A 17,412-nucleotide genomic window follows, 5' to 3' on the forward strand; every position below is an offset into this window, starting at 1 on the left:
TTCACTGTTCATGTATCTTTCATTGAAATAATACATATAATCATATACATACCTATACAAAATATGTAAAAGTAATGTAATTTTAAAACATGTAGAAATTGCAAGTATTTGCACTGTGAAGTACTTTGGTGTAGTTATCCTAATTTATAATTACCATGGCTTAAAAATCAAACTGTTAACCACATTCCTGAAACAGTCAGCCCAGAAATTCCATATGGTGGCAATATCTAATAGCAAATCTAGCTCTTTCGATCCTAATAGAAACTTACAAGACAATCTTAAAAATCTTTCAAAAAACTAGTTCACCCAAATTTGAGAGATTTCAAGCTCAGTTTTGTTTAGTGTTTGTTCTCCATGTCAACGTAATATGTGATTTCACGTATTATACACAGAATTTTACAAGATCATGACATCAAACTCATTTTAATAAAATAAAAAAAAATAATTTTAGCTTTTTTAAAAAGCAGCTTATGTTAACCATTCCCTAGATTTGTATATTCAAAAGACTCAAGAACTGAACAGTGTAGAAAAGGATTTACAGAAATATCTTCAAAAGTGATTTAAGAGAATAGCTGTGTAAAAATAATGAGGTATTCATTGAACAATTAACTATCAAACAGAACAAACTAGTTTGGCTAGCTGGTCTTCTGTTCAGAAATCAGAACGTTGTCTGTCTGGCTTACATTCTTGTTTAGCCTGTAAAGTAATCCCTCTTTTGATCTTCATTTCAAAATACAATATAAACTTCTTTGAAAAGATTTAACATAGAGTTTTGGTTAATTATGAGGCCATTTTTTGACATCAAATAGATAATAAACACTGTTTAGAAAATATTTCATTTTATGAACATCTGTTCTGCAATGTTTATAGTCTCTACAGATTCGATTTTTTTTTTGTAGCAGTAATTTACCTCTTGTGAAATCTGCGTTACTTGTTCCTTCTGATGTTCCAGATCTTTTACAAGCAACGAGTTTTGCTTTTCTAGCTGCAGTAACCTCCTTGCCAAGTGAACACTGTGCCAATAAAAAGCAAGCTTAAGTTGATTTTTTTCCAAAATATGAAAAGAAATTCTCACATTTATACTTCAGAACTTGATTGCCTCAATTTTTCACCAATGCTTAAATATTAATATATAAACTACATAGTGAAACATGCAGAAAGGTCAAAGTTAGAACAACAATGAAAATATTACAAAGTTTAACAGCACTGAAATAGCATTCCTACAGTTATGACATTGTAATATTTTTTACAAAGTAATTACCTATATAATTTGTACAATACTACACAATTGAAGTAATCATGTCAAAATATTTCAACTAATTATGAGTATTTACTTTTTAGCAACTTTAGGGAATCACTCTAAATGGCTTCTCCTTAAATAATGTTTTAAAAAAATGCACATTAATATACATTTTGTAGTGGAACACTGAAAAGTGTAGTATTTTATCATTTTCAAAACAGAGGCAAAATTGTTTTGTGCGACATTTTATATACTAAATAATTAAATGTTATTGCCACTTTTTTTTTTTAAATAAACTCCTACGCAAAGGCACAAATTAACTTAGAAGTGAAATGAAAAGATTATTGAGTGACTTAAACACTCTAGTTAAAAAATTAGATCCTCGACCTCTTGCATGTTTCATGTCCAAAGTTAAAAGAGTTTATCATCAGTTCAACAGCCTAGTTCCATAGGCAGCAATGGGAAGATTCAGTATGCAATTGCAGAGCCTACTTCCAGACATCTAACCAAGTCTTTCAAGCTATTATTAATCATTTACTCGTGTTCAATACAGTCTGTAGAGCCTGACCATATTCCACTAAAATGGACTCCTGGATGGTGAGCTGAAATATACTCCAAACTCCATTAACTGTATTGATTAGAACTAAACTGGTTATAGTGGGAGTTTAGATGCCAAGTCTCTGTGTTAAACCTATGATTAGAGGTCTAAATTTATGTATCCCATAATGAATCCTGCCATCTTTGTAGGATTCAGCAGCCTGGTGGCTAATTATCAAAATTATATATCAACAATATATCACTGTACCCCTCCATGTTTCGGTACTCTAGTCAACAATCTATTTCACATGACATGGGAAATTCAGAGGTCTAAAAATTAGAAAGATATACAGCGCTAATACCCCTTTTTAGTGTGCCTTAACCACTGGACTAATGGCTCCCCACAACAATCTATCCTTCCAGTCGAATGTGTGCCATTCAGAAACTTGTATATCGAAGAAAAGGAGAAGTCACTTCAGTTCAGATCTTAGACTCTCAATGCGTACCATCCATAAACTGAAAATGTAAGACTAAGTCTCCAAATAATAGATAGCAAAGCGTTATCTAGTTCTTGACCATGATACTGAATCTATAAGAGTGTAAGTGGTCCAAAGTAGACCAACAGGGAGATTTTATTTACCCTTAAGCTGAGTATGTAAAGCTAGATGAGTGTATAAACTTTCTCTGAAAATTTGACCAGTCATAACCTCCACTTTCTCTTCTGTAAAAGGGAATACACTTTTAGATTTGACAGAAGTCTTAATATTCTTCATCTGTGTTATAAACCTACCTTTTCATTCAATCTTTTACTTTTCCCTTGTATGAAAGGAATTACCTGAAATTCTCAATAGCATTTACTAAGAGGTTGGTTCTTTCTCAGTTCTTCCTAGAAGGAGCATCAGACTGTATGAACAATGACTGAGAAAAAGAGAAATTAATTCTCCAAACTAGTTATCTGGATTTTTACTTAAGAGATACGAGATGTGTGTTAAGATCCCATCTAGTACAAAAGAGAAATGAATCACTTCTCTGCCACTAGTTAGGGATCTCACACATTAGCTGTGGAGTGCAAGGGGAAATAAATACCTTCCCCATGGCAACTTTGGGAATGTAGCCCATCATAATTTTTCCAGCTACAGCTATTCAGTGAACTTGACCTGAATTTGCAAGTATTTAAGGATAAATATGAGCACGTATTTCAAGTACGCTTGTCAATGTGTTTTTTGACTAGTTTAAATTTAAAGCAAAGGGACAAAGGGACTGATCTGCAAATACATCCTATTCTGGAAAACTTTGATTCCAACTATACTAGAAAATTATGCAGTGCTTAAGAATGTGATAATTTCTTGTTAGCAAACCACTAGAGTGTTCCTGGTAGTATTCTGGCATTTACTTAACACTTTCCCAAACAGTTCCTAGGCATTGCTGAAGACTTAGTGTGGGCCAGCAATCATTGCCAATATGTAGTTCACATGCAGCTAACCTACACTGAGAGTTTAGTTTTATGGAAGTGGGCTATGACATGCCATTTGGTCTCGATGCTTCAGAATGTTCCCAGGTATGTTTAATTTACTAGTATGGGTAAATGGTGCTGAAGTCATGAAATAGTTGTTTCTGGCAAGTAAGCAAAGAGGTATAGACCCCACGATGCATTATGCTTGAATAGGTGGTTTTGTACAAAGTTTCAGAGACTGAAGTGCATATTGTGAACTTAAAAGAACTCTTCATTTAGGATCCCAAATGTCTGGAATTAAAGAGCAGGTGGTGGACTCCGAAAAGATCATTCACATTTGTAATAGATTCTCTTTCCTTAAGCAATCCTGGAGAGCAGAAAACGTATCTGTGTTTCTTTAATAGCTCTAAACATACACGTTGGTGTCACAGAGACTTTGCTTTAAAGCTTAGGGAGCCAAAGGCATCACACACATTTTCTGCATGGTAGTCTTCCTTGAGTCGGAACAGCAGCAGGTAAACCATACACAGACCTTTATGGCTTTTTTTAATCTTCTTAATTTTAAAAGACAAAGAAGGTCTATGAAGTCTCCAATGCCATCGTGAAGGATTAAATCACCTTTATCTGCCAGTGCCTTTCAGAACGAAGAGGAGTATATGAGGCATTCTGATAAAGCCACTTCTAAGCTCAGAAAGTGTCTTTCAAGCACATCTGAAATCTTGGCTTATTGATCATCAGATTCTCCATTCAAAGGTGATTTAGCAGAATTATTTTATATGTAAATAATCTAAATTGAACCTAATAAGGTGGGGAAAAAGAAGGTTCTAAGCTGAAACTCAGAAAAGTTCCCAAACTATTGACAGAGGAGGAAGGAACTGAAGTTTTAGGAAATTATGCTATAAAACTTTCAACAGTTTCCTAAACCAGACATAGAACAGTGTTATGGAGTTTTTTGGCTCTCCCCTCCCTTTTTTTTCTTTAATTTTATGGAATATAAAAAGAAATCTTACAAGGAAACAACCTGAAGAGGCTTAAAAACATGAAAGAGCAAATTGAGCCATGCCAAAGTTAAGTACTACATAAAATCTTTATGATTTTTGTCAGCAATATGTAACTCAGTGCACAACGGGTCTAATCTGATTGACAATCATATGGACAACACTTACTTGAAAAACAAATATAAAGGACAGAAGAAATAGTACGTGGCCCACAAATCTTTGTTGCAAACATGAACAGACCATCATTTGCCCTTAATTCTCATCAATAACTTTAGATGTTAAATATTCTTTGTCATGGAGAAGGTGGGGGTTAAGAGGACAAAACCAACTAAAGAGACTAATACTTGAAGTAAAAAACAGCTATACATGACAAAAACTGCACTTCCAGCTCCTGAATGCTAGAAATGTATACTGTTAAGCTATGGTACATGTTCACCCTGTCTTTATACTCTTCTTTGTGTGTCCACCAATGATGGTGGAGTTTCTCTTTTTGGTAGAAGACAGCACGGTCAAAGCCTACCACTAACACAAATTATGCAGTTGACTTCCCTGCTTTTAAGCAAATTGTAGCCACACTCAGACTAATCCTGGGACAACCACCATCCTGCTTGTGGTGTCTCATCTGCCAGGCCAGAGACAGGAGTCTGGACAAAAAAAATCACATTACTCTGACCTGATATTGTGAAGGATGTGGAATCTCCGTCTACAGAGAAAATCAAAACTCTGCTGGACAAGCTCTTGAACAATTAGATCTACTCTGAGCACGGTGTTGGACCCTACTGACCTCCAGATGTTCCTTCCAACCTAAATCATCCCACTATTCCATGATTCCAATCTTAGGTTATGTTTTCTTTTTATACTATCTCTAGATATTTTGAACAACAGCAAACGTTTTGATGTGGTCACAGTTTAAAAATATTATAAATAAATCCACATTCCCTATACTTCACAGTGAGTTGTAGCCTTTATGCTCACAATGAGCCCTTCAAATGTCACTATTATTTCTTAAAGACAATGCATAATATAAATTTATTATTTAAAAATGACTGTGATCAAGACATATGTTATTTAGCCTATACATCGTTTTTATCTACGGATCAAATGGTATCAGACTAAACTGAAGAAAAATAACTGGAATCAGATCCTGTATTTGTAAAGATGAAATAGTGATGCTCTGAAACCTTGGCCTTCTTAATTTCCTGACAGATGTGTGTGTTACAATTACATACAGTCATTTTTAGAGTACTAAAAACTTATTTCCTATTACATAAATGTAAACAATGTAACTAGTTTGTATTTACAGCTGTTTAGTGTTATATAATTAAAATTAATCTTTCTGAAAGACAATGAAAACAGATCTTAAAATGACCTAGAAAAATATGTATATGCTCATTTATATGCATCAACCACATTAACAGGTCCTAGTCTTCATTCTGTTCCTATACACTTAAGTCATTAAAAAAACCTCTTTATGTTATTCAAACTGTCTGGATTCTAAGACAAAACATAATGGACATATCTTCATTTACTTTATCTTGAACAAGTAAATTCAGGAGGCACTTTTTTACCTTTGCTTTAGTTGTCTTTTGGCTGTTGTAGGAACATTAGCACCATACCCATATGAGAAGAGAACCCTTTCAGCCTCAACTTCATTTTCCACTGCAAAAAAATTGCAGAAAGGTACTGTTGAAGAACACAATTACAGTGCAAGAACTTACAAACTTCTAAGCAATTCTATTTATAATTATATACATGCACAAACATTTTTCTAGAAGCTAGATTTTCAGTTGGTGTAACCTTCTGGACTTGAGTGGAATGATTTTGTTCATAATTAGCATTAATACAATGTCATACATTAATTTCTTACAACACTGGCAGGCTTTTCACTTTTAATTTTTCTGATTAACATAAGACACAATAGGAAAGTAAAGGAAAAGAGTTCAGTGTCCTTGAATATTCATATTATTGGTATAGTCACAAAATACATATTAATAGTGTAAGTTTAATTCAGCAGTCCAGGGTTAGGTTGCTTAGGTATTTTTCTAAAGAATTAATTTTCTGTGCATACATGAGGAAGCAGAGGAAGATAAAACTCAGAGTGCTTAAGCTGACTGGACATAAACAAGTACATGGCACCAGAAGGGACACATCCAACGTTGCTGAGGGAGCTGATGTCACTGTGTGGCTGCTCATTATCATTTTTGAGAGACTGTAGTGATCAGAAATTTCTAAATAACCTGAGGAAAACAAATGCCATACCCATCTACAGAGAAGGGCAAGAAGGAGATTCCTGTGCTTATGCAAAGTAAAAATACTCAAAATAATCTCTGCCTCCAAATATGATTGATTTCTGAAAACATACTTCTAAGAATTTAAAACACATTGGAATTGCTTTGAAAAGAAATCCCAATAGCAGCAAGATTAAAACGTGTACAGATTTTAGTATTTCGGCTCGTGTAATTCAGATTTCCTCTCTCCTGTAAGATAAAGTGGGGCGGGAAGAAAAAAGAAAAAAGAAAAAATGAAGTGTGTGTGGGGGAGGTAGGCAGGGGCAGAGAGAGTGGGACAGAGAGGAGGGGTAAAGGGGGACAAAGAGAAAGGGGGAGCGGCAGGGGTGTTACAGAGGGAGGGAGCACAAGTGAACACCAGCCCAGGCACCACACAACAGCTTTGATGAATCAAGGAGTTGGGAACAGGAGAAATAAATTTAGGAAATGATGTGATAGTCCTATCTGACTCATCTTTCCTAATGCTCAAGTGCCTCAAAATCAGAAATACCTTCTCCTCTCAACAACTGGCACAACGCTATAGCTTCCTTCCTCACTTGTCTAATACCCTTTTAATGCTATTTTAAATAAGGATTCTTAAAACATACTAGAGAAAAGCCTCTAGTAGAGCACTTGTAATTAGTCACATATCTAGTTACATGAAAAACAATACAGAAATTCCAGTATGACAGAAAAAGTTTACTGATGTGGCAGTACAAATGCACCAGAACTTCAGCTTTTCAAGGCTGTCTTAGTTACGACGGGGAATTCTCCAATGCCTTAAATACCTCTGGCTCAGAAAAACATAAAAAATAATTTAACCTGCCTTTGTCATAATCCTTCTTTTTGGTTACAAATTGTGTCGTACGTCTCACAAAAATGTCAGTAAGATCCTGCCCTATAAATTCATATCTGTCAGTAGCGTCCATGTAAATGTCAGATCGTGAAGACAAACACAAAAAAATTTGGAAATGTTTTAGATATCAAGCCACAGTAATGTTCTGTATCAGTGTGTGCTTCTCTTATCTTCTTCTATGTCTTTCCAGGCTCTTCACCTGACTTTGTGGTGTAAAATATACATTTTACAAGTTAAGGGACACTTACTAATGACAGTTTTTTACACTACTTAGCAAAAAAGTGTCATTGTGACGATACAGATAGGTTCAACTTTTTCTTAAATAGATACTAACCCATGGAAGCAAGAAAAATCAAACAACTAGTCTACAACAAAAATACCCCAAAGTGATGATTTTACCCTGAAAAGGAAGAACAGACAAATGCCAAGAAAGTTTACTATTGTTATTCATGTGGAAACCACTCAGATGCTGTAAGGAGTGGCTACATAAATTCTTGATAGTTTCCTGAATAGGCTGTTTCATGTTACTTCAATATTAATAAAGTGAGGAATAATGATGAGGGAGTAACAGTCACAATTCCGTGATCTCTTCCACATGTACGTTCTCCAAAGGAAGAAATAAAAAGCTTATATGATTATATGACAAAAGCCACCTCATGTGCAAATACATAGTTTATTAAAAAGTCCAGAGAATCCAACCCCCACCAGCACCCCCAAATATTGTAAAACAGCAGAGGCTTCATAACTCAAGTAGAAGAAAAAAATATTACATGGTATTGAAATGTAAAGAAGTGACCATAGGACCAAAGAGCAAAATCTTATTCTCACCAAAGTCCATAGAGAACTCTGATTGTCTTCCACACAATGCTTCGGCCTAAATTATATTCTGTGAAAGACAGATGAGTATTTCCAGAACACATTACATTTGAAAAATAATGATATTTCCTTTCTTTCAACTATTTTTCTACCTTTAGCTATTTGTGACATGTAAATACCAGGACATAATTTGAAACACAGAGGGAAGTAAGTCTGTGTTCTCCTTCAAAGTGTTTTTGAAAAAGAAATGTTTTTATTTCTTCTGATTTTCCTCACAAGTTCACCTTGCTGCTGGAATTAAGTCTTAGTTAGTATTAATCCTAACTTTCAATATCAAATACCCTATAACAATAGTAAGAGAAAACAATGTTAGTTATTAAATAGAAAGTATATTGAAATACTATTGAACTATAACTCCCTTTTTTCTCCAACAAAATCAGAAAATAAAGTAATTATATTTTTACAGAACAGTCCATATGTAAACTTTCATTTCTTTAAGTCATATTCTGAGGCACAGAATATAAAATGTAACTGAAATACATACTTGGGAAGAAGTTAAGAATGATTTAGTTCCGTAAAAAACTTTACTGCCCTCCCAAGATGCATAAGAAAATGTAAATCAGTGTAAACAAAAACAGCATTCTGAACTCTGTCTTCTCCTTGGAAAAAATGAAGGTAAGGTCCAAAAATTCTGTATTAATACATAAATATTCCTTAGGCAAGTTTATATATGTACTTCAAAAAACACGTTACCGACTAAAACATAAGCATGTATATAGCAAACATGCTTATGGTCAGACTGGAACGTTTGGGTAGCCATGCCATTCTAACAAGTAAAAGCTGCAGTGTATAAAATTAATAAAGTATGTACAGTCTGATTACTAAAGATACCCAGACATCACTGCATCTCAGTAATACATACTTTGCTCTATATTATTGTTTATATATAAAGCTTATGCAATGATCTTCTACCTGGAAAATATTATTTATAAATTGTGATTATTTTTTGGAGGAGCAAAGAAAGAGAAAAGGACAAGAAGATATATGAATTAGTTTGAAATCTTAAAATGTCCTACTCTGTTTACACACAGGCTAAAAGACTTCAAGATTAGAGTCTCAGTTTCAAATTAGAAATTAGTTGCTTTGTGGATTCATTTAGGCTGAGAATCAAATCAATAGAGATTTCACGGAAATTTTGCTGTGCTTGAGAACAGATATTGTTATTTTTGCCAACCAGAGACAAAACATTTCAAGAATAATCAGGCTTGAATTTAATCCAGGGTTTAGTACTTGGAACAGACTGATACGCCACTAGCAACTACTTAATGTCTAATTATTATTAATTCAACACAAGGAAGAGCTTTCCCTCCCCAATTCATTCAAAAATTCACATTAATCACTATACTGTGTTATGAAACCATAATTGTCTGTCAACAAAGAGGGTTTCCAGGTATTCAAAATGTACTTAAATAATAGGATAATCCTAAGAAACCTATCAATTATAATGGATTATTAGAATAAGGGAAAGAGAAATGAGTGAAAAAGAGACACTGAGATGATTTTTAATATTCATATGTCTTAAGTTCATGTTTATTTGATACATATTTACAAATACATTTAGAAACCAGTCATTAATATTTTCTATCAAAATAATTTCTGCAACTTAATTGTCAGGCATAAGGAGTGAGAACGACAGGCACTGTAATACTTTCCAAGTGCCATGAGAAATAAGACATTTTGTCATAATGCCAGAAACACCTACCGATATAATATAATTTGTGAAAGAACTTACTTTCTGCTGTCTGCAATATTATCTCATCAAGCTCTTTTTCAAGTTTTTCATAAGTATCCAGCCTTGCTTGAAACTCAGAATTCTGTGTCTGAAGTTCAATAATGCGTGTTTCACTAGAAGACTGAAGACTATAAAACTCCTTCATAAGCACCTGTGAAAATGAATAATGGAAAGATTAGGGATTCAGCATTACAGCTATTTATGAAAGAGGCAAAATATAATACATGTAAAATGCTTAGCAGTATAATACTAAATATTTTATGTGACTTCTGCACAGGAAAGATTAAAATACTTTAAAAAGCAGTTATTTTTTTCAACTATATTATCTTGCACAGATTACACTCTCGGATGTAATTCTAAGAACCTCTCTGAAAAAGCTACAAGGATTTTAAAGGAGAGTTAGGAAAAGCAAGGCAACAGCTAAACAAATTAATACACAGCAGTCAAAACAGTGTAAATGCATTTATTTTTGTTGCTTTAACTGGATTCAGATTTCAGTTATCAATTTAAAAAAAGAAGGTTCCTTTACAGAATGGTAAATGCATGAATATCAAAATTTGATATTTAAGATATACCAGATTCTTATTTACTTATTACTGAAAGGTAATATGCCATTAACATTCAGGACTAATGTAAATACTTCATCCACTAAGCTTAAATAAAAAAAGCACATATTCAAAAGTGAAAGTTATAAAGGTATGTATAAGAACTACAGCTTGATGTAGTGCTTGAAAATAGAAAACAACATTGACAACATAAATATTATAAAAAAAATGGAATAAAAAATCCTTGGTAAGTAAAGTAGCAACCTACATGCTTCGCAGAAAAAATCCCACCAAAACAGGTAAAGTAATAACCAAGTAGTACTGTAGCTAAGTTTAAAACTAACTTCCTAAATGAAAATCCCAAACATTCAAGAGGACAATTGAACATACATCTTGAGATACAGAAATATATGCATAGTGTACACAGCAGCAATACCAGATTCACTGTCAAAAACACTAAAGAATGCACAACGTTTAGAGAAACAAGCCACTTGAATATAAAAAGATTGATCTAAATGTGTAGGTTAAAATCTGGCAACACATAAAGCATCTGTTTCCTAGTTTTAGCATGCATAAGAACAGAAACTACTCTGTGCTGAAATCCAAATAAAAACAAGAGTTGGTTCACAAAGCAGTTGTAGCTGAGCCACAAGAAACTAGTGACTACACTATTAACTAAGATCAATATCCTATAATAAGGGTAAGAAAAAACTCTTAGTACATTGATCTGTAGAAAGAAAGGAAATTAAAAAATTAAGAATTCAGTCAAAAGGAACAAAAGTAAAAGCTTCAGACATCAAATATTTAAATTCTGCAAGAAAATTTCTTAATGAAAGAGCACTGCTTTCAAAGCGTCTCTAAAGAGAAAAGGAAGTGCCAAAAGTATTAGTAGAACTGAATGCCAAATATTCAAGATATTATTCAGATCAAATAAATATCCACAAAGAAAATGGAAATATAACTCAAATTTAACTGTCTTCTCAAAGTTTAGACATGTCTGTGCAATTAAAAATCTGTTTAGCAACCTCAAAGTCTAGCAAAACTGGCACTCCCAGTGCTCGTGACCGCAACTAACTTCATCAGCCAGGATCTGAATGTCCCAATACAGACAAAACAAGGAATTACATTTTATCTAAAACTCTCTAATTCTGTTTCCATTCTATAGTTACTTTTCATAAACACCCTAGGCAGGTTCAGCACTAGAAATGTGGGGACTTGAAGAACAGCAGCCTTCTCCATAAAACAAAGGCTGCCATAGCTGGCACTTGGAAAAAAGGTTTTATTCTGCCCCGTCAGTTTGTATCCTGACACTTGTTTTAGACATACACTGCCAATCTCATTTAAGTCTCACAAATTGGACTCAGTTATATGATTTTGGGACTAACCTTGCACAGATGAAGAAATTTTGTTTTAAAGTAAGTTTGCTCTGCTGAATACTGAATACCTTTCCAATACCAAAATAGGTGAATGGGATATGATACATTTTTGAAAGTACATGTTTGAAAGATAATAAATTCTAAGCTTGGAGTTAAATAGGTCCAAGTCATTCAGCTCCATGTAAATAGGTGCACTGGGTGCAGGTGCCCAGGTGCTGGCAGCGGGGGCTGCAGGGGCCTCCATGAGGAGAGGCCGGGGCTGCCCTGTGCTGGGCACAGCCAGTTCCAGCCGCAGGGCATGGCTGAGCCCCTCAGCCAAGATAATGGCACCTCGGGGAAAATGTATTTAAGAAAGGACAAAAGTCCTGCATGGCAGCGGAGTGAGGAAAAGAAGTGTGAGAAACAGCCTTGGTGCAGACACCAAGGTGAGAGAAGGCGGGGAGGAGGTGCTTCAGGTGCCAGAGCAGAGATTCCTTTGCAGCCTGTGGAGAAGACCGCAGTGAAGCAGGTTGTCCTCCTGCAGACCGTGAAAGACCACATCAGAGCAGATATCCACACTGCAGCCCATAGAGGACCCCATGCAAGGGTTGAAGGAACTGCAGCCTGTGGAGAGCCCAAGTAGGAGTAGATTTTTCTCCTGAAGGAAGCTGCGGCCCATAGAGGATCCACACTGGAGCAGGGTAAAAGTGTGAGGAGGAAGGAGCATAGAAGAGCTGTTATGGACTGACCCTAACCTTCATTCCCCATCCCTCCCTGTGCTGCTCAGGGAGGGGGAGGTAGAGGAGTCAGAAATGAAGGAGGGAAGTTAAACCCAGAAGAGAAAGGGGTGGGGAAAGATGTTTTCATTTTTGTCTTTGTTTCTCACCATCCAAATCTTTTTCGGTTGGTAACAAGTGAAATTAATTTTCCCCAGGTCAAGTCTGTTTCGCCCATGACAGTAACTGGTAAATGATCTCTCTATCTTTAAATCAACCCACAAGCTTTTTCAGCTTATTTACTCCCCCATTCTCTTGACAGAGGGGAGTGAGAGAGTGGCTGGGTGGGTGTCTGGCAGCTGGCCAAGGTCAACCCACCACAACAGGATTGACAATGTCAGGTCTTTTCAATGCTATACACACCATGCTCTCCTTGACTTCTTTAGCTGTAAAAATTTGTTCCAGAATTGCGTATCAATAAAAAGTATTTTTACTATGTAATAATGCTATTACAAATCCTAGTTTTTAATAATGATACTGAATTCACCAAAACTCTTCCTGTATAACTGTCTTCTTTCCCTACAACAATCACATAGACTGACATAAGCAGCTTTGTGATACAAGCATATATATACCTCACATGAATGAGGTACTGTCTTCAATATCTCTCATGAGAGATTGTTGTGCCTTCTTCCTCTCCCCTAAGTCTTGTTTTCCACTGAACTGGTCAAACTTAATAAGCTTTGTGATTAGATTCTGCTTCAGCAAAATTTGGTGGAGATGCTAATTCAGCCATATATGTTCTTTACTACTTTTTCCCCAAGCTTTTCCATTTTACATTCTAATTGAAAACAACTATGTAATACCCTGTGAAGTGTCTCTTTATATAACATACCTCCAGCTTTCTCTGGTATTTCTCACATTCCATTTGACACTGTGAAAGATTCTTAGCTGTTTCTTGTTGCATGAGTTGAACATGTTCGCTTTCAAAGGACTTTAACTTACTTTGGTGAAGAAGTTCAGCTACTTTGCTTTCTGTGCCAAGCTGCATTTGTCTATACCTGAAAGAAAAAAAAAAGAAAAAAAGGAAAAAAAGGTTGATGATTCAAAAATAAACAAACTTTGAATACATGCTAGTTCTGTTCATTACAGGTATAAATTTCAGAAATTAACACAGTATTTCTAAGAGTTAAATAAGTATTTGTATGGCTATCTATGTAACCATTGAAACCTGTATATGAAACATAATCAGAACAATTTAATACTATAATGACAACAAAACAGAGTACGTGGAAAACTCAGTCCATGGCTTTTCTGAATATGTGGATAATGCACAACCAAATGACAATGACCTGACAGTATACCTTATTTTTTAAAAATGTTAGATCAATGTAAATCTCTTTCTTGGTACACAAATTTATGTACTGAAGTCTTTTCATGGGAGAGATACTAAGGAGATGTTATCTCCTGTCTTCACCACCAAGTGTTACATGTGATAGGGAGAAATAGTATTAGATATCAGTGATATCAATGGTGCACCCCTTGGGATATCCCTTTGGAATATCATGGATATCAGCTACACTGCTTTTACCCATACTCAAAGATATGAAGAAACATCAGACCACAACGGTGTATTTCCACAGTCATTCAAACCCACGGATCCTTCTCAAAAAGCAGAAATGAAGTATGTTTTTGAGAATATCACTATAAGGTAATTATAGGTGACAGATAAATAATATTCCATTTAGAAGTGGACTTCATTCATTCTACTTATACTTAACAGGCAATCTCAAAAAAGAGGGGTGAAAAAGTTTTCTGATAGAATAATAAATTACGGGACTGTAAAAAACAAGGGTGATGTAGAGGGGTGAGGGTGAACAGTAGAAAACCTTATGAATCTTAGCATTAAATAACATACGAAATTCAAAGGAGATGTATGCGAAGTAAATCACAGGTTGTAAAAATGATCCTAACCATATACATAAAATGACAAACTTCTAGCTGACTGTTTTCCTTCATGAGTGAGATCTTGGGGTTATACTAGATAAATCCATGAAAACTTTGGCTCAGTTTTAAATAATGGTCAAAACCAACATTTTGGGAATTACTGTGAAAGCAATAGAGAAAATACAGAAATCATCACATCACTTTACAATTCCATGCTATCGCCTGCATGCTGAATGCTGACTACCATTCTAGTACGCCACCTCACAAGGAATATAACAGAAGCGGTAAAGCATCAGAGAAGGGTAATAAGGATTACCTTTGACAACCAGCAGCCTCATGCACTTATACAGTTGCACTGTGTAGAAGAAATTACTTAAGCAAGCTAGGGCTCTACAGCTTGGAAAAGAGATGGTGTAAGGAAAAGGGAGAAATAAGAGAGGCCTGTAACATCATAAGTGGCATGGAGAATGAGAATAGAAATCAACTGTATTTTCCAAAAAATGAATGAGAAGGCATCTAATAAAGCTAATAAATCACACAAGAAAGCTGTGAAATTCCTTACCATAAGATGCTGTGGATGCTAAAAACTAACACTTATTCAAGAGGAGTGATACTGAACAAACTCGAAGCAGAGAAATCCTCTGACAACTATTAAATGCAAGATGGTACTTCTCACAGAGAAGTCACTTAACAAATTGTTAGAATGCCAGATAAACCTTTACTCTAACCCAGCATGGCTGTTATGCTAGCTGTCATTTGTCAAATAGCAGTTGCAACACAATTCCATCCTGTTTAGCATCTGATCTTTAGGTGGGATTGAGAGCGTTTAACAAAAACAAGAGGATTACTTCAAATATTTTCCCTGAGGATTTCAGATGTAGGAATGGTTCTAAGGCACAAAGAGGAAGCAATTTTCACAGGAATTAACCTGAACAGAACAAACAAGTGTCATTATGATGCCCTTTATAATCACTCTGTAGACATCCGTGTATGAATAAACAGTCCAATACATGAATGAGATTGTTCCCATACAGGCTGTGTGAGCAGAGACTGGAAATTCTCTACTCATGAAAAGGACGCTCTTGCTCTTTCTAAAACAATTTTCTTTTTCAGTAGTATGACATTAGTGCTCAAACAGAGTTACTGTACTCAAACTGCTAAATGCCAATTATCTATCCGGTCATCGACTACTGCTGTCAGTTTTGCTTGAGAATGCTTTTCAAGTGCTGATACTTTAAGTATTTAATCACTGCTCCCTGACTGTATGTTCCTATTTTCATTTTACCACACAAAAATAGTTCCAGCACTCTTACATTCTCCACACTTTGTACATGATTGGCTGCAGACATGACACTAAATCTGTTCTGCTATACACATTGTTTACAATCCTGGGAAGACTGTTTTTTCCAAAATGAGTAAGTCTTCACAAAGATACATGTCATCCAGCCAACTGATGTGCAATGCAATACACAAATGAAATTTAACTACAAGTCATATTTATTGACTTTCAACAACAAATTCATGTGTTCTGCCTTTACACAAAGTAAATGGCAATGCCTTTCTGTACACAGCTTCAGACCTTAAATCAGTCTGAGGTTCAGTGATCTGTTCTGTACAGAGCTTACACACTGGAAACATGCATAAACATAGGCTATGCATACTTCTCTGTACGTACTTGCTATACTTTCCAGAGAAGTCTGTAGTTCTCTGATGATTTTGTAAGTCTACTCGATCAGCTGGGTGCTTCCAGGGCATGCTTATCAACCCAATCATAAACAGTAACTTCAGAAAAAAACTTTGTACTTTGTTTTGGAAATTTGAAGTAGCTTACATATGCATGATCTGTTTTGTACTAGTAAGGTTATGAAGGGTCAGTTTTCTTCTGACCTTACTAGTGAGCTCAACAGTGTAGTAACTCCTCCACTGTAGCACCAATCAGAGTTTCTTTGTCATATTTGCTTTTACTTGGCCAGATAGTATCTCTGGTTTCTTGGCTACTATTTCAGCACAAGTGTGTGTGTGTGTGTGTGTGTGTATAGAGTCATGTAACACAAAGTCAAAATACATTCCTTAATCTGCCTAGATGGTCTCTGAGGGAAAACAAAAGAAAACAAAACCACCCTATGTTTTAATACTACTATTATGGAAAAAAATAGTGGAATGCAGGCGTGCAGGATTTTTCTCCATCAAGAAACTTTAGCAAACTTGATATAGTGAAAGAGTAGTTTTTGTCTCACAGAAGAATGAGAGTTGGGAATGAAAGGGAAATTACAGATTGAGCTAATGAAAAAAAGGGAAAAAAACCCACATGTAAGAATAATCTGGAACAAGGTCTCAGCGCCATTAGGATGATCAGCCAATAATGCCTGAAGTATGCTAAAGCAGAGCAACACAGTGGTTATCAAAAAGGTTCTTTCTACAGTAAAGTAGAAGAGAGAATATTCAGAGATAGACTTAAACTCTGTTTTGTAAGGATGGTGTTAAGATTTTTGAGAGGAGTCTGTTTTTGCAAATGGTAGATAGTAACTTTTCAAAATCTGCAATGAGTAAACTGAAAGATTTCATAGTAAAATCATGTAGTCTATACACTGAAGAAAGTATGGCAGACAACTGTTTTTTGAATGGAGGAACTACAAAACACATCCAGCACAGCCTAATCTAATATTCATATACAAAGATTTCTATCGCATATGTGTGTAAAGTGAGACTCACTTAATATTTTCAACTTCTTATAAGCATCCCATAAGTACTGAGATAGCAACTCTAATCTGTTTTTACCTAACAGAAACAGACTCTCTTATTTACCATTGTCTAGCCCATTGACAAAAACTGAGATGTACAGCAGTACTCCTCAAAGTGTAATTGAAAAATGAAATACACTAGAAGACAA

The 17,412-nt window shown here is 35.2% G+C and overlaps 1 protein-coding gene across 1 annotated transcript in view; it reads right to left on the bottom strand.

The window, feature by feature from the left end:
- The window catches only part of PIBF1 (progesterone immunomodulatory binding factor 1), a 129,728-nt gene that overhangs the window by 42,576 nt on the left and 69,740 nt on the right, over window positions 1-17,412 (bottom strand). Inside the window, exons 10-13 of the mRNA XM_068425352.1 lie at window positions 13,471-13,636; window positions 9,960-10,110; window positions 5,797-5,887; window positions 911-1,013 (exon numbers count right to left, since the gene is read on the bottom strand). Coding sequence (XP_068281453.1) covers window positions 911-1,013; window positions 5,797-5,887; window positions 9,960-10,110; window positions 13,471-13,636 — 511 coding nt within the window. The remainder of the gene's footprint in view (window positions 1-910; window positions 1,014-5,796; window positions 5,888-9,959; window positions 10,111-13,470; window positions 13,637-17,412) is intronic.

The sequence above is a fragment of the Nyctibius grandis genome, chromosome 2, assembly GCF_013368605.1.
Source record: "Nyctibius grandis isolate bNycGra1 chromosome 2, bNycGra1.pri, whole genome shotgun sequence".
Lineage (NCBI taxonomy): Eukaryota > Metazoa > Chordata > Aves > Nyctibiiformes > Nyctibiidae > Nyctibius > Nyctibius grandis.